The 26463-nt window shown below is 41.4% G+C and overlaps 1 protein-coding gene across 1 annotated transcript in view; it reads left to right on the plus strand.

The window, feature by feature from the left end:
• SLC49A4 (solute carrier family 49 member 4) overlaps window positions 1–26463 on the plus strand; it is a 120418-nt gene that overhangs the window by 75264 nt on the left and 18691 nt on the right. The window contains exons 4-7 of the mRNA XM_026647400.1: window positions 7823–7952; window positions 15383–15491; window positions 16327–16394; window positions 21656–21783. Of these exons, the coding sequence (XP_026503185.1) occupies window positions 7823–7952; window positions 15383–15491; window positions 16327–16394; window positions 21656–21783 (435 nt within the window). The remainder of the gene's footprint in view (window positions 1–7822; window positions 7953–15382; window positions 15492–16326; window positions 16395–21655; window positions 21784–26463) is intronic.

Genomic DNA, 26463 nt, shown 5'->3' on the forward strand with positions numbered 1-26463 from the left:
GCTGGCTCAAGACACAATCACCCTGGACAACATAGGAAAGGGACTGGGATGAGACAGTATAGCCCATAGAATCCGAGAGCTGTAACTTACTCCCTGATGGCCCCATCCCCACTTTCCTGCAACCCGTGGAGCTCAGATATGGGAGAGAATCTCCCCCATACTGTGCAACAATAATACTTAGCAATTATATAGCTCTATTTACCTGCAGACCTCAAAGCACTTCACAATGGTGATAGGTATCATTCTCCCCATTTAACAGATGGGGAAATGGAGAGATTAAGGGACTTGCCTAAACTCACATAGCAAGCTAGTGGGGCACCTAAGAATGGAACTTGGGTCTCTTAACACCCATTCCTTTGGCATAGCCATTGGGCCATGATGCAGCTCTCACTTTGAGATTTTGGATATACTACAAGTGTTGTTAACCTTGGATTGGTGGCATGGCAAAAGCATACTATTTTTCTAAAGCATATTTTGTGTAATGATGGATGAGGCTGTAAGTATACATAGATTTGCTTTACAATCTTTCTCTGAACCATTCCCTTCCCTATCTCTGTTTAATGTAGTGGTGTTCCTTGCACTGAGAGCTTGGCTGAATTAAGGTCAGGCTTGACAAAGCCCTGGCTGCGATGATTTAGTTGGGTATTGATCCTGCTTTGAGCAGGGGGGTGGACTAGATGACCTCCTGAGGTCCCTCCAACCCTGATATTCTATGATTCTATGATCATGGCGTCCTATTGTCATTTTTGCATACCATATTCTGAACACCATGACTGAAATAGCAGGGATGTTCAGATCAAAATCAAGTTGCATTACCTAAACTGCATGGGGAAGTTTGCCTTGCTGTTGTCTCTAACCAGAGCTATTAGCTATTCATTTTCCGGAGTATGAAATTAAACCCATCACATTTATTATTACAACGTTGTAGATTCTTTCCTTATTGCATTGCAATTCAATACAGGATTAGGGCTTTTTAAGTCTGGATATACCTTTTCAAAAGGCGAAATACCTTTCACCAAAGATACTTGTACCTCTGAATATAAAACTTTCCCTTTCCCATTTAGAGCCTACTCAACTAGCCAGGTGCCCATTTCTCAGGCAGAGCTGGGGCCATCCCTTCACTATGACATACAGGGGGTCCCCGGTATATATCTTCCCCCTTCTCTGTTGTTTCAGATATCTGTCGCTCATCAATAGGGGAACCCGTGTTCCGATTTACATTGGTCCTGATCCGCATATCCGTCGTGAATTGGAACACCTTCCCCTATTGTACAGTACTGTACTTGCATCTGCTGGCCATGTTCAAGGCTTATTACCTACGGAGGACGTTCTCCATGCTGATTAAGGAGACGGCAGATGAAGGAAAGCCCAGTGTAAAGGAGTTTTGGAAGTCCTACAACATCTCGAACGGCGTGGAAAACATTGACGCGTCGTGGGAAGATTTGATGCTGTTCCTGCTCTTGAGCAAGAAATTGTCAAGTTGGTGAAAGATGTCGGCTTCGAGGAGGTGGAGGAGGATGATGTACAAGAGCTGTTGGAGTCTCACACTGAGTAACTGACAAATGAGGAACTGATTGAGCTGGACAAACAATGGATATCCGAAGAAACCAAGGACAATGATGACGATGACGTAGGGAAGGAAGCCAGGAGTCTGACGACAAAGAATCTCTCCTGTTTCTTTGGATTGCTGGATGAGATGACGGAAATCTTACAGAGCTGTTATTCTTTTTGTGAACAGTCTGCCAAAGTCTCCAGGGCTCTCAGTGATGCAGTGGCTTCCTACAGGAAGATCTTTCGTTCAAAGATTCATTCAGGAGAGCAGACGTCGATAAAATCCTTTTTAAGATTTCTGCAACCAAAAAGCCAGCCCAAGAAAACCCAGCCACCAGCCCTACCTAAGTTTAGCGTAATTGACACTATTTTATACTGTATTACTGTGCTGTATTTACTGTATTAAAATGTTCTATGTGTTTGAATGGTGTTAGTAGGGTTCTGCATTATTTTATTCAATGTTTTATATGTAAAATGTGTACTGTATAAGCTGTCATTGTAAAAAGGTACACCGTTTAGGCAAATAAAGCATTGTCATAGGCTAGTGTGGTGAAGTTGTGAATGCATTCCCCCCGCCCCCATTCCATTATTTCTTATGGGGAAAAATTCTCCGGTATACATTGTTTTGGTATCCATCGCCCTTTTCAAGAACAACCCCAATGTATACAGGGGATCCCCTGTGTACAGCTCATTGTGGCATGGTGCTCAGATTGTTTTCATGAGGTATTAGAGATTCACTCTTCAGCAAAAGACATACAGCTCCATGCTCAGTGTAGCATTTCCTGCCAATTAGTTTGTTGACGGTTCGTGTTCTCCCTTCTTGTTTCAAGTGCTTTGGTGGATCCATCCAGTGTTGCTGAAAGAATTGTCAGGAGGAAGGCAGTCAGTTGCTGTTAAGGAGCTCTTGTCTCTGACTGCAATTTCCTTGGCACTTACAGTACATCCCTTACATCTGACCTTTTCCCATGTCTTGCTCTTATTGTTAAAATCTAATAATAAGCTGGTAAACTTGGCCTAGGCTTGCTTTATCTTGAGCAGCGGTTCTCACAACAACATTTTTGGTGGCCTCAGAGTCCAGCACCAACTCTCACTGGTGGCCGCACTGACACTTATTTCCTAAAATACTTACTTAACTTTAGGAAAAAACAATTAAATAAGCACAGATTCACATCCAAATCATTGTAATTTATACACCTCTAACCCGGTATAACGCGACCCGATATAACATGAATTCGGATATAACGTGGCAAAGCAGCGCTCCGGGGGGGGCTGCATGCGCCAGCAGATCAAAGCTAGTTCGATATAACGTGGTTTCACCTATAATGTAAGATTTTTTGGCTCCCAAGGACAGCGTTATATCGGGGTAGAGGTGTGTTTGTAGGGTTTTTTGGCAGACTCAATAACAAAAATAATGCTGCCCTCCCCTTCGCGCCCCCCACCCCCAATCCAAGGCTTAATGGGTCCTGGGGCTTGCTGTGAAAAGTGATATTTGTTAATATCACAGCATACTTAGGGTACGTCCTGACTACCCGCCGTATCGGCGGATAGCGATCGATTTATCGGGGATCGATATATCGCGTCTCTTTAAGACGTGATATATTGATCCTCGAACACGCTCCCCGTTGACTCGGGAACTCCACCGGAGCGAGCGGCAGTAGCGGAGTCGATGGGGGAGCCGCGGCCGTCGATCCCGCACCGTGACAATGGGAGGTAAGTCGGAATAAGATATGTCGACTTCAGCAACGGTATTCCCGTAGCTGCGTATCTTACATCGGCCCCCCCCCCCATTGTAGACCAGGCCTTAGCAGCTACCTGGGAGGCCGTGATAAGTGATATTAACAAACATACAAGTATCTCTTTTCACAGATAGCTAGTAAGTCTGCTGTGAAAAGTGATACTTGCATGTTTGTTAATATCACTTTTCTCAGCAAGCCTCAGGACCCATTAAGCCCTAGATGGGGGGAGGGGGAAGGCGGAGGCAGCAGGGGCACAGGGCAATGGGGGGGATGGATGTGAGGCCTGGAAAGCAGCAGGGGCCAGGGCCAATGGGGGTGGGTGATGAGCCCCACTGTCGCGTGATCAGAGCCAGGATCTGGTATCTGCTGCCATGCAGCCAGGGCCGGGGCTCAGTGCGCTCAGCCAGAACCTAGAGCCGGGGACAGGAACTGCGTAGCCGGAGTCAGGGACCGGAGCCCGCTGCCGCGCAGCCAGAGCTATGGGTCAGCGTCTGGGGCCAGTGCCTGCCACTGCACAGCCAGAGCCCCGAGCTGGGTGCCGGAGCCCAGGGGTGCATGGCTGGAGCCAGGAGTCAGTGCCCGCCGCTGTGTGGCTGGAGCCAGTGCTTGCTGCTGCATGGCCAGGGTCAGGGGTTGGCACCCAGGGCCAGCTCCCTTCACCACGTGGCCGGAGACCAGGAACAGAGCTGTGGGTCAGCGCCTGCTGCCGTTCATCTGGGATCAACGACTGGGGCCACACAACCGGAGCTGTGGTCGGCGCTTGCTGCCATGCAGCTGGGGCAGGGGATTGGCATCAGGGGCTAGAGCCACCGCATGGCCGGAACTGGGGCCGGAGGCTGACTGAAGCTCCACAGCCAGAGCCAGGGGCCAGCCCCTGCTGCCCCACGGCCAGGGCCAGGGGCTGGCACCCAAAGCCCCATGGTTGGAGCCTGTTGCCAGGCGGCTGAGGCTGGAGGTTGGCCCCTGTGGCCAGTGCCTGCCACTGCCACAGAGCCCGGGATTGGAGCCGGGAGCCAGCTAGAGCCTGGGGGGAGGGTCAGTACCCGCTGTCCCACAGTCAGAGCCTGGGGCTGCACGGCCAGGTTCCTGAAGTCCCGCTGCTGAGCCTGCCGCCCAAACCCCGTCCCCACAGCGTGGGTCAAGAACTCACCTTGCTCCTGCAGAGTTGTGACCCACCTCTCTCCAGAGGCGGTTCAGGGTGGCGCATCCAGGAGCAACAAGGAGGAAGAGGGAGGGGCCGATGCTTCCCCTTCCTCCCTCCCCCATCACCGCCCAGGAAGCTGTCGTGGCCGCACGAAAAGCCCCTGGTGCCTGCATGTGGCCACGGTAGCCGCATTTTAGAAACGTTGATCTAGAGCAGGGGTGGGCAAACTTTTTGGCCTGAGGGCCACATCAGGGTATGGAAATTGTATGGCGGGCCATGAATGCACACGGAATTGGGGGTAGGGATGCGGAGGGGGTGAGGGCTCTGGGGTGGGGCCAGAAATGAGGAGTTCAGGGTGTGAGAGGGGGCTCTGGGGTGGGGCTGGGGATGAGGGGTTTGGAGTGCAGGAGGGGGTTCCAGGCTGGGACCGAGGGGTTCGGAGGGCAGGAGGGGGATCAGGACTGGGGCGGGGGTTGGGGTATGGGGGAAGGGTGTGAGGGCTCCAGCTGGGGGTGCTGGCTCTGGGGTGGGGCCGGGGATCAGGGGTTTGGGGTACAAGAGGAGGCTCTGGGCTGGGATCGAGGGGTTCGGAGGGTGGGAGGGGGATCAGGGCTATGGCAGGGGGGTGGGGCATGGGGGGGGGCTCAGGGGTCCAGGCTCTGGGCGGTGCTTACCGCAAGTAGCTCCCGGAAGCATGTCTCCTCTCTGGCTCTGAGATGCGGCCAGGTGGCTCTACGCACTGCCCCATCCTAAGGCGCCACTCCTGCAGCTCCCACCCCTGCATCTCCCATTGGCCGGGAACCACGGCCAATGGGAGCTGCGGGGGCGGTGCCTGCAGACGGGGCAACGCGCAGAGCCGCCTGGCCACGGCTCCGTATACTACGTAGGAGCAGGAGTGGGGTCATGCCGGCTGCTTCCTGGGAGCCACACGGAGCGGGGCAAACCCCTGACCCCGCTGCCTGGTGGGAGCTGAGGGCCAGATTAAATGGTCTGACAGGCCGGATGTGGCCTGCGGGCCGTAGTTTGCCCACCCCTGATCTAGAGTATGGTATAATGAATGATGGTAGTGACAAAGGCAAACCCATTATTCTTGGTGGTCCTGGTGGGGACAGCAGTGCATCAGCTTTGTGACATGTGAGAAGCTGATTCCGTTCTGGGCTCCTAAACCTCAGATAGAGCTGCAAGTGTAGGGCACACAGGGCTAAATTGATATGAGGGTCCTTTATTACCTAGTAGCAGTGACCCCTTTGTTTTTGGCTAGATATCAAACTTGTTCTGTCCTTTTTTATGTGTAAGGGCAGTGACCACAAGGCAGGTTAATCAGAGTAGCAGATATAAGGCGGGAAGATACTAAAGGTTACAGGGAAACAGTTCAGAGACCACCAAGTTATTCGAATAATTTAAAAAATGACCTAAGCATTACTAGAGCATGCTAGAGAAGTTGGCTCTGATGAAAAGGACTGTCAGGTAAATCTCAGCAGTTCCCCTAAATGAGAATAGGCACTTGTAAAATGTCTGCTCTTAAAAATATTAAATCAACATGCTTTACATTTTAAAAAGAGTTAAACCTTCTGATTTATAGTTAAACTATATAATAGCTAAATAGTAGTGTACATTAGCCAATCTCCAGATTTGTCTCTAACCAGATGATCTTTTGGATGTGTCCACATGTAATTCTGAAATCTTGTTTTGAAAATGGAATAAAAGACATTTTTAAAAAAAATTGTTATTGTCATACCTTGCTTCCTTTTCTAGGCTTTAGCCCAGTATCACAGAAAGTTCTTCTCTTCTTTTTAAGTCTGGGTTTATTCAGTTACAATATAGCCAATTTCTTATTCACCATTTATTTCCTTGAAGGCAGTAATGTACAGCAGCATAGAACTTACTGTATTTGTATAGCCTAGAGGCAGTGGTGTTATAGTGTACAGTGGGGGTAGCTAACGTGTCCTTCACCCTCAAAGACAATCCTTTTATGATGAGACAACAGTAGGAAAAGGAAACACGGCTTCGTCCAAAGTGAATCATTTAGTATTTGATGCTGGAGAACAAAATGGTCAAATCTACAAGAATTCACCCTCAAAAGAAATCCTGTGTGTTTATAGTTTTTTTCCATACTGAAACAGTTATTCTGTTTTTTTTTTTCCCCACCTGGTCTGTTCAGATTCTGTGTATCATTTACTTTTCACTTTCATGAATTATTTCCCCCTCATTTGGCAGAGCAGTTGGCAAAGTGCCTTCTCTCTCTGTATTGACTTTATTTAAAAAAAAAAAAAAGGTATTTAGAGAGGAGGAAGCTAAAGCAATCTAGTACCCAGCACTACTGGATTTCTAGATAGTATTTCCAGGTAGTACTGGTGAATCACTTCTTTGTAATAAGATCCCAGGTGCTCCTCAGAGGACATAATCCATAGCTATAGGATTGCCTATAAAGTAGTAAAGAATCCTGTTTTTAAGAGTTTAGGAAAACTAGCATATTAGGGTTAAGCCTGTGAATAGGGAGAATGCTGTGTAAATTGTAAATGCCTATAAATGTTAGATGGGCTGGGGGTTGATTAACATTTGTGGCTTTCTCTCAAAAAGTCTAATCATGAGACTTGCTGAGTGTCTCATTCAGGTTCAGGCCCAAATTGCCACACTGAAATTTCTGACAGACAGACCCACTGCTGTTGAGCAAAAGCAGCATCTGCAAACAACTGTTTCTTCATTTCTGTCCCATTTGTGTCCATTCTCTCCTTGGGGCATGGCTGACTGTACTTTCCTTCTTACGTTGTAAATCTGTCTGTTACCACAGTAACACTCTCTGTGTGTGCTGTCTCTTGTTGAATTCTTTTTCCATGTCTTCATCACTCTGTGCTGTGACTATTGAAATTCATTGCTCTAGGGCTTCCCCAAGTCCCAGCTGTCCAAACTCTAGCATGTACTGCTACCTGTCTTCTCACACAATGAAAAGTAACCTCATCACTGCCCTCACGCCCTCAGAATTATCCACTTGGGTCCAGTTTGATATTATCCTCCTTGTGTTTAAAACCACAAGCAGACCTGCTCCAGCCTGCCTCACAGACCTTGTCCATCTCTGCACTGGCCTCCTCTCTGTCTCTTCAGGTAGAGTTATAACTGTTGATGCAAAAGCCTTTACCTCTGCAGCTCCTGCCGTTGCCAATGACCTGCCTATATCTATCTACCTAATTGACTCCCAATCTTGCTTAAAAATATATTCCCTTAATTCCTCTTCCTATTGTTTTAGATCTATAGTTCTATTATTGAAGTTTATAAAGCATTTGGCATACAATTTTTGTATGAAATAGGCTAGATAACTTTATTGTATTAAAATAAGCTCTCACTGTTAAAATCCATCACAATGTTAAACTGGTTTTTCTTAATTGTCTCTTAGAATTTGGAATGGTCTCCCTGATATTTTCTGCAGCACTAGCCTACTTCCCATCACGCCCTCCATTTCCTCCCAGTGTGGCTGCAGCTAGTCAGCGGCTCAGCTATAGGAGAAGTTTTTGTCGGCTATTAAGGTAGGTTCTCCTGGGGACAGCTTGGGTTTACAGTTCAAAGCCAATTCAGCTTTTTTTAAACCTACATTTAAAAAGCAAAACAACAGAACATGTGCTTTAATCTTTTCGCTGAAGAACAAACAAGTTAATTTGTAGTGCTTTGTAATCAAATTAAATATTAATACATAGACATGAAAGAACACTAGATGTTAAAAAGTGGAGTCATTAATTATTAACTATTTTCAAAAATATTGCAAACCACGTCAGAGTCATTCAGCATCAACATCACAGCCTGTAAATATTTTTGTTACAATGAATACAAGACAATTAAAGGGATGTGTTCTGTAAAGTGTTGAGGTAATTTAACATTGTGAATAACTGAGCATTAAATTGTTTTATTCATTTTCAGTGCTCTTAAGCTGCCAACGTTGCTCATTATGTTGGAATAACTTGGGGTCCAGTTCCCCATTCAAATGTGAGCCCCACAGCCCTTGCTATGATGAAAGAAGTACACAAATGCATCTAAGGCAGAATTTGTCCTGTTGAGTCCAGTTAATTGCATATGGTGTTAAAATGCAAAATGGGGGAATGGAAAATAAGTCATATTGCTGGGCAAGGTCTCAGATTAAACATTTCCAGTGTTTTTTTTACTTTGTTATGAAGAAAATGTCCTAATGCTGCTTCCTTTCTCTCACCCGTGGTCGGTCTTGTGTATTTAAACTGAAAGTTCTTCAGGGCAGGGACTATTTCTTTCTATGTGCTCATATAGCACCTAACACAATGGCATCCTGATATTAGATGGGTCCTCTCGGCACTGCTGTAATACAAATAACAAGTAATATTAAAGGCCTGGATCCCGTAACTGATAGCGCAAAGGTGAACTGTTATGCCCATGCACAGTCCACTTGACTTCAGTGGAACTCTGCTCACGTGCAGCAGTCTACCACCATGCTGTCAGTAGCACTAATAGAATCAATGTGTAAAAGGGACCATTTAGGATGGAATATTTGTGAAGCTTTTTTAACTAAGCAATTATTAGAGAGCAATAAAATCATACTTGTCATAACTGTGTGCCGCCTTTACTTGCATTTAAAGCCTGCAAAAATTATTCCTCTCTTCTTCTTGTTCTTAAGGAAATTATTTCCAATCAGAAATGCTCAATTTCTGCTATTTGGAACCAGGCTAAGTCTATGTCCAAACTTCAGTTAGACACCCATGGCTGGAGTCTGGGCTCTGGAACCCTTCCACCTCACAGGGTCCTAGAGTCTGGGCTCCAGCTGGAGCCCAAATGTTTACACTGCAATTAAACAGCCCCTTAGCCTGAGCCCCACCAGCCCGAGTCAGCTGACACAGGCCAGCTGCAGGTTAATTTCAGTGTAGACATACTCTGTTACCAGAAGGTGCAAGGCAAGATAATCACCAAAGTGTGTCCTTTCTGGAGAAGGTTGGCAGTGAGGGAGGAGAAAGTGAGAACAGAATTGGTCAGTTAATCTGTAACGTGACCTACTTGAGGTATTAAAAAATAGCAATTCCCTTGAGGGCACTGAGCACACTTATTAATGCTGCATTATGAGCCTAAACTGCTATGGGGAGAGATCTTGCCTGAGGGATGAGTTGTAAAAACGTTACTGTCAAATAAAAACCCAAACAACAACTGATTCTGCAGGTGAAATATAAAATTTCTGTTGACAGTATTCCATTTGGGAGCCTTGTAACTAATTGGTTGTACACAGTACAGTAAACACTGGATCTGGGATACTTATAGTGTCAGCTAGTGAACTGCAAAACTCTGAATTAACAACTCACCTAAACCTTTCTTAATAAATATATCTTGCAGTTAAATAGTGAACTTATTTGTGTTTTAACACATTGCTGTCAAGAGTCAGGATTGTCTATTGCTATTAGGTAAATGTTGTATCTTCCTCCCCTTATGCATTCTTCCATGCTGTCCCTTCCACAAGGCATTCTCTCTCTTCCTTTGTACACCAAACAATTGCCATCTCATCATTCAAAACACACTTCTCTTGGGAAGCCGTTCAGCAATAATCCATCAAAGAGGAAGGATTTATAAAAGAACGGAATCTGCTGTGCTGTGAGAGAGATCCATCATCGGTTGTGTTAGACATCAAACCATGTTGTCTGTCTAATCTACATTTTGTAGTCTTTGAGACAGGGACTCTTTCTTCTGACAGAGCTGTGTAAATTAGGGATACTCAGTTGATGAACCCTGGAGAATCCTGACTCCCTGGATTACAGAGTTAGTGTCCCTATTTTGAGATTACTTTCATATGTTGCTGATATGCATATCTGTATTTGATACATGTTGAGCCTGTGGGCTAACTCACAAGTCCATACACCAAAAAACACTGCAGCCATGAGTTTGTATCTTTTTCTTCAGGGCTTCAGTTTTATTTCTTCAAATATTTCTTCAATTTATTTCTTCAAAATAAAACTATTTAACATAAGTTCAACACCTCAATCATGTCCTTTACCTCTGATGTGGAGTTTTCTTCAGGAACCTGTGTACTCCTTGCAGCCCACCTTCTTGGAATCAAGGTGAGCCTCTCTGCTGCTTTCTCCTTTGTAGTCTGCTCCCTGCAGGATTACACTCCACAGGCCATCTACCTGGGAGTCACATATGATCTGGGTTCTTTCCCCTGACATGAGGATTCCTCCAGGAGCCTACCTACTCCCTTCAGCTCTCGCTAATAACGGAGTTTCTTGCTGACTCTTATGGAGACAAGGTGATCTTCAAGCAATCACCAGATCCCAGTCTCACAACATCAGCTCATAGGCAACTGAATATTCACATATGGGGGCTAAACTCAGCGGGCCACCAATCCTGTTACAATACCCTAGTCAAGACTGGGAAAAATACCCTTTCTTAGCTCCTTAGTTTAGCAATGTTTTTTTTACACTGAAACAGGACAAACAGCAAGTCCTAGTGCTTCAGTAAAAAAAAAAAAAATCCCAGTACCTGCAAATAGTTTAAAATATTTGTTTCAAATTAACAATAACAGATTTAGTTTTAAAGCAGCTTGACAGTATTCGCCAATTATATACATTTAATATTTTGAAGAACCTATGTAAACTATTCTAAAGCTCATAAAACTAAGGACTCTGTATATCTATTGCTCCTTTATGAACTAGAAGTCATAGTTTCACATGACATCTACATCCAGAAAGGAGGCCACAGAATAAGGTTGGTGCTAAATAGACATTGTCAAGGTTATTGCCAGGAAGCTGATTGACTTTGACAGGGCTCCCATCTGAACAGTCTTGCCTTATGGAGTCTAGTAGTGTGCAATAGTTTTTTTGTTTTTTTTTTAAAGCTGATCCATATTCCAGGAGAATGTTTTAATAAAAAAAGGTTGATGCTAACTTTCCCATGTCATAGGCACGTATATATTATGATGGGAAATAATGTGGGTGCAGTGGTTGATAGTGTGACAGGCAGCAACACGCTTGCTTTTTCTGTAAAATTTTTGGATGGAGTAATTGCAAAGATAAATACGCATGGCCAGATTCTTGGCTATATTCACCTTTGCATTACCCCCTAATGCTGGGGCTGCTGAAAACAGAGCCAGCCCCCAGGTGTATGTTAAAGTAGCCCAAAGGCTTCTGCAACTCATATTGTCTATTAATAGGTCCAAGGAGACAAAATGACAGCTTAAGATTGGCATAACATAAGATTGCCTCAGCTATGCACCCTTTTCTCTCCTCAAGTCCCTAATGCTGGTACAGGGGGTGGCATAGGTGACTGTCACCAGAGGAGCCCCTTACATAGATGTGATTCTCATGGGCTGGATACAGCAACTTATGGCCAGAATCCATTGGCAAAATAGCCATACCACAGCCAAAGAGCTGATTCATAGCCAAAAGGCAAGACGATCCAGATGAGACCACCATCAAGGTAGGTTACAACTTAATCTCCCCTGTTAGTGTCTCTTTTCAGTCTAGAAGGAAGACTAGATATGCAATCATGTACCCAGAATTTGTGACTATTTGACAGACAGTATTTTGGAACAAGTTCGGTCCCTTCTTTAGAAAGTGCCCAAACAGGTGGAACATTTTCCATTGTGTTTTATTCTGCAAACATTGACATACCTTCCAAATGTGAAATGTTAAATAATTTTGGAAAATAGCACTGAGTACAAAAGGCAATCTGCCCTCTTAGACTCCAAGATTGCACAAGGTAGACCAGAGTCAAGGAGGAGAAAGTGGGCCTAGTTAGATGGCAGACAAATGATGGTAGAAAACACTGTAAATGCATCTTTAAAATTGTAGTGAGAACATGAAATAACCTTCTGTGTTTAGGCTTTCTTTGCACTGTTTTATTAAAAGAAAATTGACAAGTGGTATTGGGAGAAGGCCATGTTTATGTAATGTTGTTGCTTTGCTCGAGAATAGGCTGTGTGAAAGAAAAAGGGCTCCAGGTAAATGTTGGCTATGTTCTTTAGATCTTCTCATGGAATAAAACAAATGTGACCTCTGAAATTCTGAACATTTCAGAGAATGTTCTAAGATCTTTTCCTCAGCTTCAATAGTTGTGTGAACTAGCAAATTGCCCCTTCATGTCTAGGGAACTGGTGCTGATCAATTTCAGTCCTATGGAACCTGCTTTGAGGGCGGCCTTTTTGTGGTTACATGAACATCCTTTGGGTGGTAACTACCTTGGACAGAGCCCTAAAAGTAAGCGATAGAGTAAACACTGTCCAAATCTTAGTTAGAAATACTAGGGTTGTTGAATGTAAAGGCACCATTTTCTATCTTCCTCTTTATTCCAAAACTGGAATACTTTAGATGGAGAGCAAGCTGCCTCTCAGTAGAGGTTTTGTGTGTGCTGTCAATTACAGTAATGCTGTTGCTTTAGGTGATTGTTTTAGGACTCGTCTTGTCAACTCCTGTTTAACCTTGTAGGGTGCAGATGATGACAAACCTTTGATTGTTTCACCTTCAATGAACAGTGAAGGTGAATCTTTTTAACCGAAAAAAATCCTGATTTCTTTAGAAGAGATTCTTAGGCTTGTGTGTGTGTTTGTCTCTCTCTCTCTCTCTCTCCACCGCTTTTTATGGTTTAAATTGCTGATGTTTTCCACTCTTGCTACTGTTCCCCTCTCCCTCTTCCCCAAAGAAAGAAAAAGGCATTAAGTACTATTAGCTGAATAATATGTGTAAACGTATTCAGAGTATAGTGTATTTGAACTGGAGCCCTGTTTCACCCATAATGTTGACCGTCATTTTGTCTCCCTGAGGCAGTGATTCTGGGTTCTAAGTTTGCACATTGTTGGTTCTCATTCTTGCCTGAAATTTCAGCATTCTTCTTTCTGTTATCTTCCTTGAAAGTTGAATTCAGAATTCAAATGGCATTGGCTTGTATCCAGATAAATACCCAATCTCTTTCAAGACTACCATGAGTGCTTCTTACAGTTACTCTCTTCCACTGGCTGGTTTAGAGTATCTTGTTAACTATAACTCCGTTTGTCTCCCCCACACACCCAATGTGAATAGGTCACAAACACTGTGTTAGAATCGTAGGACTGGAAGAGACCTTGAGAGGCCATCTAGTCCAGTCCCCTGCACTCATGGCAGGACTAAATATTATCTAGACCATCCCTGACAGGTGTTTGTCTAACCTGCTCTTAAAAATCTCCAATGATGGAGATTCCACAACCTCCCTAAGCAATTTATTCCAGTGCTTAACCACCCTGACAGGAAGTTTTTCAAGCTAAACCGCCCTTGCTGCAATTTAAGCCCATTGCTTCTTGTCCTATCTTCAGAGGTTAAGGAGAACAATTCTTCTCCTTTCTCCTTGTAACAACCTTTTATGTACTTGAAAACTGTTATCATGTCCCCTCTCAGTCTTCTTTCTCCAGACTAAACAAACCCAATTCTTTTAATCTTCCCTCATAGGTCATGTTTTCTAGACCTCTAATCATTTTTGTTGCTCTTCTCTGGACTTTTTCCGATTTGTCCCCATCTTTCATGAAATGTGGCACCCAGAACTGGACGTAATACTCCAGTTGAGACCTAATCAGCGCGGAGTAGAGTGGAAGAATTACTTCTCTTGTCTTGCTTACAACACTCCTGCTAATACATCCCAGAATGATGTTTGCTCCTTTTGCAACAGTGTTACACTGTTGACCCATATTTAGCTTGTGATCCACTATGACCCCCAGATCCCTTTCCACGGTACTCCTTCTTAGGCAATCATTTCCCATTTTGTATGCAACTGATTGTTCCTTCCTAACTGGAGTACTTTGCATTTGTCCTTATTGAATATGAGGAACATATGAGGAAGTTCTGAAAAGTTTATTGCTTACAATATTGACTTTTTCACTGTACTTTTCTATGATGCATCTACAGAAAATGGGAACAGCAACATTTAAACAAGTGGGGATTTCAAATAACAGGACTGTATTCCAAATACATTCGTTGGAGGAAAGGTGTTCTACTGATGAGCTAGGATTCTTGGGTTCTGTTCCTCTTTCTGCTGCGAACTCACTGTCACCTTGGGGGGAAAATCACTGAAGGCATATTTTCAAATAAAAGTACCTAAATTGTGCCAACACAATACATGTGCGGAAGCAAAATAAGACAATTAGATTAAAATATGTATTTACATGTGCAAAAATGGCTAATTATACACACAACCAGTTTCTGCTTCAAAATTATTTATGTGCACAGTTTTCTTTTACATGTGCATATTTTATGAGTTTAGCTTGGGCTCTTTTATTATGGAAACATGGAAAAATACTTAATCTAGTCACAGGGAGGTTTGTTTGCCGGAGTGCTTTGAGATCCTTGCATAAAAGTTCTGATATAATTGTAAATTGTTGTTTATGTTCTGCATAAGTATTCCAAAGAGTTGGATTATAATATTTTTATGTTTTTGTTTAAGTAGAAAATAAGTTTAAGAAAATTAATTTGTGATGTGTGATGCAAGTGACAAGCTGGTAGGGCAAGGAGAGAATGCAGTAAATTTCCTTTTCTCAAAGAAAGTAAACAGCAAGAGTACCTTGAAGAATATGAATCTCTGAATTTATATATGAAATATGCTTTAGTCACACTGAATTTATGCTTATTGGTTTTTAATATATTAACACTGCATAGATTGTCAATGTAATAAAATAGCATAACAAACTGAATTTCTTGTGAAGACAAGGAAAGTCTGAGAGCCTAGCATGTTCCAAAAATCAAGAAGGTGCCATTGATACGCACATAGTAGATTCTTTTTCTTTAATAACATGGTGCCAGGCAGTAACTGCTCAGCACTTGGAATTTCAGTGAAATAGCCAAATACTATACTTGATTTTTCTGACTCACTCTTTAGATTTCTACTTTTCTTAATGGGCGGAATATAGATTCTAGGGTACAATTTACTCTTGAAGATTAATCTGAGCCATTTCTAATACAAACAGCAGCTAACTGCATATATGTTGTCTTCACAGCAATTTCCGTTTTTTGATGATTGCGTTAGCCTATGCTATACCGTTGGGTGTTTTCTCTGGCTGGTCTGGTGTTCTGGACTTGATATTAACACCAGTTCACGTCAGCCAAGTAAGTATTTACATGCAGCAGCTGCTGTATTTCATAGATATTTTGTTAGATTTGTAATGGTGTTTGAGCTGATGTACATATTCCCTACCTTAGTTTTTCTCACTGTTTTCTGGAACTATCAATATATACGCACCACTTCACTACTGAAACATAAAACAAAACAAACTTTTAGCATTGACATACCAAAAGTTGTTGTGGCTCCCCCTGCTGATTCTACAGTGGCAGTTCATATTTTCAGAGCTGTACGCACCTTATTGATGTTAATAAAGAGGCAAATAAATAAAAGGGAGTAGTGTTGGCTGCTGTACCTTCACAAATAGCGAAGGAAAAGAAAATCAATGTTTGCCAAATTGAAAGGACAAAATCAGTAGAGAGAGAGATTTTATTTTTAAGCCACTAATAGGGTATCATAGAAATCCAGATGACAGTCCCCAGCAGATTCCAATATAAAGAGAGGTCACATTCGGGGCATAGACTATTTGACCATATCCTTTTAACTAAATTATATTCCCTTTGAATTTCTTAGAAAAGTCCATCAGTTTTTTTGCTAGGATTTTTCAGTACCCCTCCTCTTCCACTCTCCCCCACCTCCTTTTTTCAAAGTACACCTCTACCCCAATATAACGCTGTCCTCGGGAGCCAAACAATCTTACTGAGTTATAGGTGAAACCGTGTTATATCGAACTTGATTTGATCCGCCAGAGTGCGCAGCCCCGCCCCCCCGGAGCGCTGCTTTACCGCGTTATATCTGAATTCGCGTTATATCGGGGTAGAGGTGTAGCATCTTGTTTTCTCAGCCTTAACACTTCCATTTCCCCATGCTGTTTCCCATCAGGTGGATGCAGGCTGGATTGGATTTTGGTCCATTGTTGGAGGCTGTGTTGTTGGCATAGCAATGGCAAGGTAGGAATAATGATCTCTCCTTCAGTTCTTCATTTTTCTTCACCTGTAATGATCACTTAGGTTTTTAAGACTATAAACTGAATTTATTTCTAATCATTAGTGAAATATTTGAGATGGCAAATATGACTCTCCAAGATGATGTATTGTTTCTTTTTGTAATTTGTATATTTCATGTTACTGAACTACATGGGTTGAAAATGCCATTTGCTCACTCATCAAGTTTAAGAAGTCATATTGTTATGTCTGAGAGTGCTTCCCATCCGCTCCCTTTCAGGGTAGCCTTGTGAGAAGGAGGTTGCCTGATCTTGGGAAGAACCAGTTTAGCGCCTCTGAAAAGCATCAAAGAACATCAGTGTCTGTTTCCTGCCAATGCCTGTCTAGCAATCTGATCCACTGAGTGTTTGATGCTGAGAATACAACACACTTCCCACATACGTGGACACAGAGTGTTCCTAGCATCTCTCCTCCTGACCACCATGGGTGTAGTGTGACACTCCCCACCAACCATCTGAGAAGATGTGCATTTATGAGTGAAAAAGTGAGAATAGGAATGCCCTTCCCAAACCAAGCTACCAGACTCTTTCCATCCAAGCTTTGTTTAAAAAAAAAAACAACGAAAAAGCAAAAACCATCACCTTCCTTGCGGCTCTTGAAACTTAAGTTAATAAAAAATAGAAAACCACTACATTACACTCATCTCTGGATTTCCCAGTACAATTCTGTCTTCTTTCCATCCATTACCGAGACCCTGATTCTGCAATGAATGCTGCACGGGTGCAGGAGTCTGTCTGCACAGAGGTCATTGCAGGATTGGGACCCAAAACTGTAATCTCTTTTGGGGGCAGAGACAGTTGTCTTCTTGTACTGTACAACAACAACATATACAACTAATAAATAACAAACTGTAGGTTCAAACAAGAACTAGATAAGTTTGTGGAGGATAGGTCCACCAATAGCTATTAGCCAGGATAGTCAGGGATAGTGTCCCTAGCCTCTGTTTGCCAGAAACTGGGAATGGGCGACGGGATGGATCACTTGATGAATACCTGTTCTGTTCATTCCCTCTGGGGCACCTGCCGTTGGCCACTGTCGGAAGACAGGATGCTGGGCTAGATGGACCTTTGGTCTGACCCAGTATGGCCGTTCTTATTGGGTTTCTCCTCTTGCCACCTCTTATTCCACTTAACAGCTAGAAAGGAGGAAGAGAAAAGCTCCCGCACAGACATGGAAAAGGGAAAAAGACATTTGAGCTCCCCCACCACAGTACTCCAAATGCTAACTAGCCAAAGAGCTAAATCATACTAATCAAGGGTCATACTCCAATAGGATCCCTGCAGACGACCCATTGTTTGTTAGCTATTGCTAGATTTGGTTATGACATTTTTCTCCATAGGGAAAAGTTTAAAGCCCTCCTGGCATTATAAAAGTAGTGTTTGATAAATAATGACCTATTAATATATGTCCTGTCCATGCAGCAAAAGCAGTATGATGGAGAAACTAGTGTGAATACTCATGCGGAATTCTCTCTCATATGGGCTAGCCTTTGCTACTGCAGTTGAGGCCCTTGAACACTAGAGGGGCACCCTTTCTAGCCTTAAGCTTCTCTAGCAAGAACTTGCTGATTCAGACCCATAATGCAAATCTCAGCCTTTATGGTAAATTAATGTATTTAATATATAGCCTAGTTTTAGTTTCAGAAAATACTTAATGCCTCTATAACTGCTGCAAAATAGACTGCAAACTTTATAGCAAGGTCAGTATTTTGTAGAGTTCAAAACTTAGCTTTTGAGTAAATTAAAAGAATGCTAATAGTCTGTTTCCAAATATGTCTCTGCAATTCAGGCAATATATAGTTCAAACAGTAGCGTTTGCACACACACACAAAGTGGGCAAGGGTGATTTGTCACTTTTGATAGATGATTCCCTCCTCTTAGGCCTATTCAGCAGGTATCTGTGTAGGATTGAACCAGTGATGACTTTGACTGTAATCTGCTGAAAGTTATAATTAGGAAAATTAGGTAATGATTCTTGTCAAGTATGACAAGCTGATGTATTTCAGTGTCAGGACTGTGACTTACCAGGCAAGCAGCTATCTCTCTTAACAGCCTGTGGTAAGGTGGGGGTTTTTGTTTTTGTTTTTAGTTTTTTTGGGGGGAGGGGGAGGGGGTTGTTCTACTAGCTGCTAATTTGTAAAACCAAAAATGTTACAATTTAAGAATGATAGTGTTGCTTTACTTTATTCTCCTCAAACCATAAAGTCTAGATATAATTTTACCCTTTCATTAACATGATTTAATTCCTTAACTGCATACAAAGGGCCTGATTTTTCAAATTTGGCTTCAGTTTTTGATGACGCAAATGGAACCATGTAGATATCTTAACCACCTGCTGCCTGCAATGGTAGCGTTTGTGCCTGCATTTCACTGTGGGTATTAAATTGTGCCCCTTCAAAAGGAAGGCCCATATTGAAAATCAGGATCCAAATCTCTTTATTTTGCTTTTGGTGGTATGAGGAGTTTTTCTCCACAAGGTATATAAATAAATCCTACTTCTCTCTACTCCCCCACAATCCTGAACTAGACATGTTTGGTTAATTTGTGTGATGCATTTTAATGATGGAAAAGTCTGGGATATTTTGGGCAATTGGCAGATGTTGTACCCTTTGCTGGCAGAGGTAGAATGAGACTGGTCTGAAGCAAAGCAACTTTAAAGAGTCACATTCATGTTTTATTATCACGCTGAAACATAAATCTATCTCCATTTCCCCAGAATTTTTCTTGTCACGTTTGCTAATGATCTCAGATATTTCTGGATTTTTGTCCTTCACAGCCCAGCATTTCCTTCTGCCTTTATCCTGCAGTGATGTCAAAATGCTGAAATGTTGTGACTTGCTGATAATTTCCCTAGCAACAGACTTTTCTCAGCAACATACATTTAGGCCTTAACTGCAGGATCCAGCACAGGTGGATTTGCTTGGTCATGAAAGATTTTGCCACAAGCACAGGGCACAGTGATATGTCTTGACCCCATTACAGGCAGATACTCACCTACTATCCTGGATTACCTCTTCTTTAGTACATGCACACATCCACCGTTAGTGCTGGTTTGGGATAATAGATGATGGTAGTATATGAAGTTGTGGGTGCAGGGTGGTGTTGGTGTGTTGCTGCATGGTTGTAAGTGACAGAGCTGCTGGGACTGGAGAACAAAAATTTTCTTTCTGATCATTGGACTGAGACCAGTGCTGTGAAAAGTTTACAGGTCTTGCAAGCATTTTTACTAGTCATACTGAGTTCACCAGAGGTGAAATACAGGCCCTTAAAGGACTGAGTATGACCTTATTTGTTATGTTTTCTCCATTTTTGTTTAATTCAACAGTTTTGTGAAACTTAGAACCAAATAAGGGGCAAATGTCAACTTTTACTCCCAGCAAAATCTGAGATGCCCGTTACTGCTATTAATTTCAACAGCAGCTTATCTTTCTATATTAAAAGACAGCTGCAACTGCTCAGTACAGTAAAGTGGAGAAAATATCTGACTCCATTTTTCCCCACCCTCCCACCCCCAATCTGATATTTCATCCACTTTTTTTATTAGGCAGCATATGTAGCCCCGCTCAGCTTTAGAAATGGAATACTGATGTTGGCAGCAAAATAACCCCTCGGACTTTGCTCTATGGGACAAATATGAAGTTCATGTTTTGTGACACTTCTGAGAAGTTTCACATAGTTAGTTTAATGACAAAAATACAGAAAAAAATGAATGAATAAACTGACTCCTGTGATTTTAAAGTTGGGTCAAACTGATTACTTTCTTCTTCCCCCCCTTCAAATCCAGCATGAACAGCTAAACTTCTGCAGTTAGAAGTTAATACTCTATGCTATTTGAAAGCTGGGATTACAAGCTTTAAGATGATATACAGCATTGATTCTAGCTCTACCAGTTATTGACTTCTAAGTTCAGTGTGGAATTGAAATAGAGGGAAGGACAAAATAAGAGGAAAGATGTGGTCTTAAGATCCAATATTTCATAAAACTCCCATGCTAGATAAACTGAACATTACTTAAAGGTGGCATTACTTTCAAGCTGTATATAGTGTTACCTTTTATATCAAGTGGGCCACGTAGGATTGGACCTTAAAATACCCACCCATCTCTTTTTTTAGCAGGGGAAAATAAGGCAATTAGCAGACAAGTTAGGATGTCTTCATCATTCCAAACTTCCTGGACCACACTACCCCAATCCAACAAGAGGATTAAAACTGAGCCATGAGGGAGAAGTTCTTCAGACATAACTTCAATAATAGCAAGGGAACTACAAAAAATTACTAACAAATTGAATAACATCTCCCTCTCTCAAATGTTTTTTCTAAGTTTGCACCAGTGTTAAAATCCCTTTTGAAAAGAGCGGTTGCAGTACTAATTGTGTTGTGGGTTCAGTGCTCAGCTGGATTGTTGTTTTTTTTTAATAAACACAAAAGGTGCAAAAAAATTTAGTGCTCCAGCAAACTGTTTAATAGATCTTATTTAGTTTTGTATCCAGGTGCAAGTGTCTGAGCATAGGGTTTCTGCTTGCCTTATTTACTGAGACCTCCATCATTAATTCATTTGGGTTTACAAGACCCAACTTAATCTCTTGTTATACACAGCATGTTGTTCTTTGTTACAATGACTTCATAGTGATATTAGTATTGAGGATTTGAGAATAACCAGAAAGGTGTGAGTTTTTCCACAAAAATGGATCCTAGCTCTTCAGTCTAGCTTGATGAAATAAATACATATCTACGCTTGCACATAATCAAGCAAGTCACCCTAAACTAATTGATCAATGCACCCTCAAGTCTAAATGCCACTGACTGGCAAGCAGCCATGTAAGTAAGGATGTGATTTTGTTCTGAGAGAGATCATTTTCCAGTTTTAGAGCATGGTGTTTGTTCAGATATTTAAAAATAATATGGTTCCTGCCCAAGAGGATTTTCATTCTAAGAACTGCAAACAAGAATCCTTCCTGTATGCCAATGATCCTGAATTGATGAGACAGACTTTTTTGAATTGCTGTGGAATCAAGTCAGGCTTCAGTTTAACCATGAGAAAAATCACCATTATATATAACTCCTTCTAGCAGTTTCAGAATAAGGTGCAGGGGTCTTTTCTAATTTCTGGATTATATAGTGAGAATGTATTAATTTTACTGTAAAGTGTCATGCTTAAATAACTTGAAAAATAACATTTGAATTTATGAGATTTGTGCTTTTATTTCAGGTTTGCAGATTTTATCAGGGGCATGCTGAAACTTATACTTCTGCTGCTGCTATTTGGCGCAACACTGGCATCCACCTGGTTCACTCTCACCTGTCTTACTAGTGTCACTCACCTGCCTTTAACCACAGGTACCTAGAACAATGTAAAACCGTAAAAAGAGATGGGGGGAGGGATAGCTCAGTGGTTTGAGCATTGGCCTGCTAAACCCAGGGTTGAGAGTTCAATCCTTGACGGGGCCACTTAGGGATCTGGGGCAAAAATCAGTACTTGGTCCTGCTAGTGAAGGCAGGGGGCTGGACTCGATGACCTTTCAAGGTCCCTTCCAGTTCTAGGAGATAGGATATCTCCATTAATTAATTAATTTATTTATTTATTTATTTATTTATTGTTCTTTGGGTCTGTTTTATAAACAACTGATATTGTAGGCAAATATTTGCCATCTTAATTAAACTATATTATGATCTGTTTTGAGAACCCAATCCTGATGATAAATACATTAAATATAATAGTCTGAGTTTTCATCCACTAATTTATAATGATGGACAAAAAAAAGGATTTAAAGCTTATTAAATAAAAATGTCTTTGACCAGCTTTTGAAAGCATGATAAAAGAATTAAAAACTTTGACTAAAAACATAATTATTATAATCCAGATTATTAATTAGTACCATTTTTGGGAATAGCTGTGGTTCTGAATAAAACAGTGATGGTGATATTATGAGTATATGGTAGTGGTGAATATATAAAGGAAAAATGGCAAGTTTGGGAACTTAGAATTGAAAAGATTAAATAAATTATTAAAAATTAACTAAAACCTTGAACTAATTAATCCAGTGGAACCCAAACTGTGTGGCGTGCCCCCCATTCTTCATCACAGGTGAAAAAATGGACTAGCAGCTCTTACTTTTTGTGCTTGTCTGTTCCATCATTACACACCTACAGAAAGGTAACTTTGTACAAAAATTTTGTTTTCTGAATTAATGCAGTGAGCCAAACTTATCAGTCTCCTGTCCCTGCCTACATACGAGAACAAAGCAGACCACTTTCTATAGGTGAAATTAATTACATACATGGTGATCTAAAACAGAACTGGTATATCAATTTTTTCTTACCAGCCTTTAGTTTCTTATTTTTTTAAGAACTCAGCACACTATATAGGATCCTTGAGAAATAAAGCAGCCTCCTTATCTCTTTTTGTTTACTCAACATACAGCTGCAGGACTGTAAAATGGGGGGGAGGTGATTATAAAAAAAAGACTTAAAATTAAACAGAACTTAAACTGACAGCTGTGTACTCTCAAGGAAGAACTACTAATGTTAGTGCCCTCCCACAATTACTCTGTTTAAAAATGAAATTAATGAAGATTTGGAAAGGAGTTTTTGTAGGCAAATGAAAAGATATAAAGCAACATGCAAGTACACAATAACTTCTAAAATGTTACTTTTTGTGGGTAGAATTGGCTCAAGAAACAGTCAGTCAGTGATTGTCATTGTGGCTCTTTTTGTGATTGACTAATGATTGCTAGACTGCAATGTGTTTATTGGAGAGCATGTCTTCTTTCGGACACTGGTAGGCTTTTGTAATTGGCAGGTGGATTCTTGTAATTGGAATGGGACTCATGGTAAACTATCCTAATGGGTAAACTGAAAGGAACCAGGTTAATTTGAGGGGAAGGTAAAAATACAGAGAAACAGATTTAACAGCATTTCTTAATTTTGGTCTGCTTTGTATGCCACAAAGTGCATTAGTAATAATGATATTAACATAGCACTTTTCATCTTCAAAGTGCTTTACAAATATTGAATCTAACTTTGAATGAAGCATCAATGCATGAATATGATAGATCCCATCTCTTTGTGCGTGCCTCTGGTTGAATTTTTGTGGGCAAAATATGTTGGCTTACACATACCAGGGATAGTGCATATATACATAGAAAATTACACAAGTGGAGGCCACATACAATCTCCAGTCCTCACTGTCCACCTGTGGGCTGGGGGGAGTATCTCCATTTCACGGATGAGGAAAAAAGGTGAAAGTTAAATGATTTTTCCAAGGACCCAGGAGTTGTTAGAGTTGCAGCTATGATTATTATATTAAATCTCAGCCCTTATTATTTTTAAAGATTCATTTCCTTTTTTTTGAAAGACCTGACTGATCAGTGCCCTTACTTTTATATGGTATACTAAAGAAGATGTCTTTAGCAACATAGTAGTCTCAGTCATCATGCTGGGGTACTGGATCAATGCTGAATCTGAGGTGAAAGATTACGACCACTGAGTCACCATCAGTACTACCGGTATTTGTAGCAGAATTCCAGATTCCTTTCTCCTTAAAGGGTTCTTCTGATCCTGGGCTGCAGGATTGTTGTAAATCCTTCCTCTATGATCAGGTGCATTTGTGAGGGTTTTTTTTTTTTTAAAAAGTCATGGGGAAGGTCACACTATTAACTTTTATAGCAGGAATTTTGATGTCTCCGTCTCCATCTTAGTTTTTGTCTTTCTGTGCCTTGTTTCCTTCCCACTTAAAGATGTTTGGCAAGTGTTACATTGTAACTCATGTTAAAATATATTGGAAAGCATTTTGCCACTTCTGTGTAATTCATGGACTCTCCTGGAAACTTTCCCTGAATAAGATTGTTTGGATGATTTTTGGGCTGACCGTTGTTGAATATCTGGTAGAGCTAAAAAGAGCTTGACAAAATTAGAGCCCAGTCTTCCAAGATGGTGAGCACATCCCGTGAGGTGGAAAATTACTTCAACTTGTGATAACTTCAGCAGTGTCCAGAGTAGACAGTAATGTTACTGTAGCACGTCAGTGCAATAAGCTTTCCTTTAAAAGCCTTTCTTACCTCATTCCTGTGTACAAGTACATATTTTAGGATTTGGCATGAAATCTCCTAAACCAGTGTGTAGTTAAAGGTTAGATTCTTCTTTTTAATCTGATAGTTTAGAGCTCTCTTTAAAATAGATGTATTGTTATTGCCTTCATAATAAGCAGTCCCTTAAATTTGGTTTTTATAAAGTACCCAAATAAAACTATTCCTTTCCTGTGGTAGATTTTCTATCTATAAGTTCTTTTAATGTGCACATCACTGTAGTATCTGAGCCCCTTTTTGAGAAAACAAAACCTTGCCTTGAATAGCAGTACTAGCTGTAATGAGTACTGGCAAATCTTTAAAAGGGGATTTTAAGGATTTAGGCCCTAATTTATATCTGCTTACAAGATTTATTTTTCCTCTGTGGCCCAACTTCCCAATTTCTTTACTAGACAGGCATTTCTTTTTATAAGCAGCTCTTTTTTGTAAAAAAAAGTAATATAATATAAAATAAATGCAATATGCCTGTTTAATGTAGGTCTTTGTATATTGAATACCAGTGATACATCTTTATAAAATACATTCTTATGGATGAAAATGCACAAGCTTTTTAAAGTACTAATGTATAGGGCTTCATGCAGATTATTCCTAAATGTAATGATGCAATATGCTTATGACTTCTGCACTTCACAGTAAGTGGGAGAAACAGCACATTTAAATTGATTTGGTTGAACTTTTTTGTTTAATTAAAAGTTTGAGAGTATAGAATATAACTGAGCCAAAGTATAGAAGGTTGAATGCAGGCCACTTGGGCTTTGGGGAAGGATTGTGAGATGGCTATTAAATGTGGAAGCATCTCTGTGTGCTCAATCAGTGGAGCAACAGTGACATTAGAGGGCAAGGATGTCGTTTGCACTTTTTTGTGTTTGGAAGAGCACTATATATAGCTGAAACAATTTATCTTAGTATTTTTTGTAGCTATTACTGTGTAGTGCTTTACATCTTCAGGGTACTTTGGATTCATTAACTAATCTTCACAACACCACTGGGAAGCAAGTACTATCATTCCTATATTACTGTGAGGATTTTAAGGCAGAGAGATCAAGGTCCAAAATAATTTTTGCAGAAGCTAGCATAAATGTGCAGTGGTACCTGTAGAGGAGTTCTCTGCTCCCTACACAGGTTTCTCTTCCAAGATTTGTGTGTTCACTTCCACTCCACTCCTTCCCAGAGAGCTTCAGTGGTGTCACATTTCTTTTCCTGGGTGTCTCATATGCCCATTAGTATATACAAACATCTTTCTCATAAGCAAATAGGCCCTACACATGCAAAAACACACGCTTGATAGGTTGCAGCAACATCTTAAAACTGGCCAGATATCAGGATGGACTCATCTGATCCTGCTGGTCTGAGCAGTCAGGAGGGGAGCTGTTCCAAAAGGAAAGCCAGCTACTTGGACGAGGAAGCAAACCTCATCAATCAGAATATTATGGAGGATGAGCCAGGTACCTGTGGAAGGCTACTCTTGAATAGCATTCCTCTCATGGAAGGAGAAGGTATGTGTTTGGTAGTGTCTACCAGATTCAGTGGGGTGAGTAGTCAGGAGGACTGTGGAAGCAATCAAGAAGCGGTTAACTGAGTGATGTTTGGTGGCCTGTTTTTGAAAATTTAGTCCCAAGCTGCTTGGCCAACCCAACACCAGGGAATTGATGTCAGAGCTGGAGGTAAAACTCTGGAGCTCCTGGACTTCCGCTCAGTTCACTAGACTGGTTCCTGACATGTTTAAGGGGAAGTTGTTATTAGGTACGATTATTCTCCCTAAAGTGAAGTGGAAGAAAGAGGCCCTTAAGATCTGAGTAGAGGAACTGAGCAAATCTTTGTTGGCAATTTCAAAAGTCAGAAAATGTTTTTGGTCTAACAAAATGTGTTTTTTTGGTGATTTTTTTTTTGACAAAATGGTCAAAATCTCAACTTTTTTATTTTAATGTTTTTG

This window comes from Terrapene carolina, unplaced genomic scaffold (assembly GCF_002925995.2).
Source record: "Terrapene carolina triunguis isolate 2854851 unplaced genomic scaffold, T_m_triunguis-2.0 Scaffold62, whole genome shotgun sequence".
NCBI classification, from domain to species: Eukaryota; Metazoa; Chordata; order Testudines; family Emydidae; genus Terrapene; species Terrapene triunguis.